The sequence below is a fragment of the Rhinatrema bivittatum genome, chromosome 7 (genome assembly GCF_901001135.1).
Source record: "Rhinatrema bivittatum chromosome 7, aRhiBiv1.1, whole genome shotgun sequence".
NCBI lineage: Eukaryota > Metazoa > Chordata > Amphibia > Gymnophiona > Rhinatrematidae > Rhinatrema > Rhinatrema bivittatum.
In genome coordinates, this window is record NC_042621.1 from 129,085,987 (window position 1) to 129,090,529 (window position 4,543).

The 4,543-nt window shown below is 43.0% G+C and overlaps 1 protein-coding gene across 1 annotated transcript; it reads right to left on the reverse strand.

Annotated features, from left to right (window-relative positions):
• Nucleotides 1-238: 238 nt before the first annotated feature.
• LOC115095448 (calcium uptake protein 1, mitochondrial-like) lies at nucleotides 239-4,132 on the reverse strand. Its single transcript, XM_029609117.1, has 2 exons — nucleotides 3,961-4,132; nucleotides 239-1,782 (listed from the first exon to the last, which is right to left on the reverse strand). The coding sequence occupies exons 1-2, from the start codon at nucleotides 4,043-4,045 to the stop codon at nucleotides 1,622-1,624; spliced, it is 246 nt and encodes an 81-aa protein (XP_029464977.1). The 5' UTR covers nucleotides 4,046-4,132; the 3' UTR covers nucleotides 239-1,621.
• Nucleotides 4,133-4,543: the final 411 nt, after the last annotated feature.

The following is a 4,543-nucleotide window of genomic DNA, read 5'->3' on the forward strand; positions in this document are numbered from 1 at the left end:
ATATCAGATAAAAAGATGCTAAGAAGCAATTCTTGCGGCACAAAGGCAGCTGACAGGCAGTAGGTGCTCCATACAAAGAGCTGAAGCAGAATCCGCTCAGTCTGTTCCTGTAAAATTACTATTCCTGTAACATTTTATAGTGTTCGGAATCTGCAGCAGCCTTCATCAGCACCAGCAACACATGGCATCCAGAAACAGGAAAGAGACAACTCTAATAAGCAGATACCACGACAGGATCTTACCATCATAAACTGATTTTATTGGTTACAGCAGATCTATTCCTAGCCCAACCTAACTGCAATGGAAAATGGAAGCTGCACGATTTCCAAAGCGGCAGCAGCACCTGAAAGAAAGCAACCAGGTCCTTTCTGTGACCCACATCACCAAAAGGGCTCCCCCATGCTGTGCTATCACAGAAACCTACAACGCTCATTCCCCAACCTTTGTTTTAGGATTACCTTGAAAACTAATATTTAAAGGGAAATAGAACAATGAAACCTCTTTCCTAAGAGGCTTAAAAATCATTCAGGAAATGGACAACATGATTCATTTTCAATCAGAGAACATCTAGCTAGTGCTCTAGCTAGTGCTCTTCATCTTCAGTTATATGTTTCTGACATTTTCCTGTGAATTTAATCACTGTTTATTTCAAACCTTAAACCAAAAGAAGATGGGCAGACAAAGATTGGCCCCTTGCTCTGGGTTCCTTGTCCATACAAGCTGGTGGGATTTAGGGGATGAGACGGGAGGGGAAGGAGGACAGCTGCTCGCTCTAGAGCTGGAAGTGGTGGGTACTGTGGAAGTCTGACCTTGGAAAATTTTCCCTTATACCTGTCATGGGGGAAGGAGAGGCAAATTATACAAAAAATACGAAGAAATGCATGTACAAGTTCTGGCGGTGGAAGTGGGGGGTGGGAATATTATCAATGACAGTACTTTAATCAAGTACTGTTCTTCTCCAAATTATCAAGTCTAATAGCAAGAGGAGACACTGGTAATTCTTCACATGGTCTGCCAGAGCACGAGGAGAGTCCACATGGCTGTGCAGCTGTTGCTGCTCGCAGGACACATTTCTGTCTAGCGCAAGGATTCTGTCATTAGCTGCTGTTCAGCAGTATCATTTAGGATATGGCTGAAGAGTACTAAAAACCCCCAAAATAAAAGAATAAAAATAACTTTGAGACGTGAAAATCATAAAACAAAATTTAAAAAGGATTTAAAAACATATTTGAACCTATCATAACCCAAAGTCTACAGACTGGATAGTACATGCAGATTCCACAACACTCACAGGCACATGCCACAAAGACAAAATAAGTAGTGAAAAGAATTCACTATTCTTCTGATTTACTGGCCAGATGGATGCTAGTGTAAGCTAAACTGGGGGGGGGAACAGAAAAGATCCAAGGAAATTTTGTTTCTTTTCAAAAAGTACTACAATCCTAAAGGCAGGTCACATTCTGCCTCACAGGTAGACTGCATTTTGGGGGAGTGTTGATTCTCTGCTACCAGTCCCCAGAGACCTTCTTCCTTTTTCTATCTGCATAATTGTCAGTGCAATAGCATCGCTTTCTGGTCACGGCAGCAACTGTGGCTGCTCTCCTCTCTGGTTGGGACGCCATTACTGCTTGGGCATGGCAAAGTCCCATGCTGTCTCCTGAGCACACTTCCACATAGCCCTCATAAGGCGCGTGAAGCCCATGTCCTTGGGCTTCTCCAAGCCTCTCATGAGTCGCTGTTTCATGATAGCAATGAACTCCTTGTTACTTAGCTCTCCATTTCCTAAGGAGAAAGGAAAAACAAGAGACAACCAGGTCTATTAGAATGGGTTGCTTTATGGAGGTAATTTCGCAACATCGTGTGCAAGTTAGCCAGCAAATATGCACATAAGTTACACTAATTTTCTCAGCGGACTTCCACATTTAAGTCCACTTTGAAAATTATCCCGACAATACTACGTAAACACAATTCCACCTGCTATTTGGTGAGCACAGTTGTGCCGAGAGAATTTACAGACAGACTTTTTAAAATCAAAAGGCATGTGCGGAAGTCCCAACCCCACCCAGACTCCACCCCCAGGAAACCCTCTCCCTTGGACATGTAAAAGTATGCATACACAGTGAGTATGTATTGGACACGCAGTTTTCTGAAGGGTGAGTTCTGCAGGTAAAGCACTATGTTACTCACATTAGTCCCTTTGAAAATTATCTCCCCAAGGGACAGATTTATCTTACAAACCCACATAACAGGAAAAGAGAGATTTATCACACAAGGCTACAAAACAGGTAGAAATTTATCTGATGGCATGAGATGAACACGGAGGCTGATATTCAAAAGTTGATGAGTGCCTCAATTTAGGTGCCTATTTTAGGGTGAATTTAGGCATCTAAAATTTGGGCTGAAAATAGATTCCTATAATTTTAAGCCCTAAAGCCAAAGCCCCTACACATTTAGGCCAGCTATTTTGTCATCTAAGCTTAGGATCCTAACTTCATTCCCAAGAACTGGTTCCATTCCTGTCTCTGCCTACTTTTAAGGCACCTGATATTTAGGCACCTAGTAAAAATAGGCGCTTAAATTTAGGAACTCAGTAAGATATTTTTTTTTTTATTTAGTGAGATCTAGGTGCCTAATTTATTGCTGTCTGGGTGGCTTCTATTCTATGAAAATTCAAAGGTATGCAAGAAATTATGCACAGGAGCATAAAACTCTGCAAAACAGAAGAATGTGCAAAAGAATAAAGACAATGGCTGAAAATGTATTTCTGGTGCTCAGGAACTGTGCAGGAATGAGTTCTTAAGGGGATTTCTCCTGCTCGTGAGCTCTGCGTTTCACTTCCTAGCATTTCTATATGGTCTCACATATTTCAGTCACTATATATAAGAACAGCAAATCCACAGTTTAAGCATAGATTGAGTAGATGTGTATGTAGATACTGGACTTAGTCACACACATACTCTCCAACCACCCCGACTCTCTCATTTTTCTAAATACACTTTTCCAAGCAGTCGAAGAATGGTGAGGAGCCTTCTAAAGCTCAGTGTTGCTGGCTGCCATTTGGATTGTTAGGAATTAGTTTTCCTCATACTAACTACTTTTCACTGCTGTTGGCCACCATTCTCTCTTCCCACACATTCACGCAGAGAAGGCAGAACGTGCTTGGAAGGGATCACAGTCTCAGGATGCTAGCAGCACGTTCAATAGATCCTTTGGCCATTCACTTTCAGCTCCATTTTTTCCCTCTTGTGACAATTTTAGGTGGCTCTGGGTGGGGAAGGGACTGCAGGAGCCTTTGTCACATGGACAGCATTGCAGGCCTGAGGTGTTACTATCCTGCAATACAAAGCAGTGGTCCTAGGGGAGATGCTGTTATTTCCATGACATGTTAAATGATTTTATGGGGGTACCACTATTTTCTGTCCTAATATTATGCTCACAAGTGTTAACTTTATTAAAGACGATATTATGGGAATTCAGTCATGTCCTGACTTACATGTTGGAGTACAGTGATTATAATCAATATAGGATTCCAACTCAGAGATGAAGACAAAATAGTATAGAGAAAGAGAGAAAAGGTGTTCAAGCTTCCAGTACTGAGACACCTACACAGTTCTGCCAATGCATCTCAGACCTGATCTGCAGCATTCCCTGCTGTTCCAGTACCAAGGACCACTTACAGCTCTGCCAATGCAACTCAGTCCTGATCTGCAGCACTTCCAGTACTGAGGCCAATGCACCTCCATTCTGACCCGACGTCCTCACATTGTTCTAGTACTGAGACTCATGTACATATGTGCACCAAACACACTCATTAGTACAACCATATTAAATGACTCTCACCAGATCAAAACCATGTTACAGTGTGTGTGTACTTGCCATGAGCTGCTATACCCACGGCAGTGACGGCAACTTGGTGAAGCAGACTCTAAGACTGTAGAAGTGCTGCCAGGAAACACTCACCATCACAGTCGAAAAGAGCAAAGACAACATCGCAGACGTGGTCTGAGAGTTCAACCTTGGCCACAGTCCTGGCTACCTGCTGCATGGTCACTAGAAGACAAGAGAGAAATACCAGAGGCGGTACTATGAGTAAACCCTCAGAACTGTACAGTTTTTACTAAAAAGAAACCGTATTTAAGGTAACTATGTTTAACATATCCCCTACACCTTTTCTCCAAGCCCCTTTAAGGAATATAAGATATTGTTTAAACTTTAGACAGCTAGCTATTTAAACAATAGGTAAAAGACAGAGTGACATGCCAGCAGAAAATGAGGCTGAAGGATGCCACCGCTGCCTACCTGAAGCTCCAGGGAGAAGGTAATCCCATGCATAGTGGGGTAGCATTTGTCAGAGCCCTGGGTGGCTGCTGAAGACACCACCATTCAGTGTGGCCCACAGGAACACATTGTCAGATCAGATTCAGTTTTCCTGCCACTGCTCTGTGAAGCCCACAGGCTCCAGGGCACATTCTCCCCACTGCCCCATCGCCATGCTTCCTGGAATACCCAGGACTCCCTCCTCATGTGGTACCCAGCAATTCCA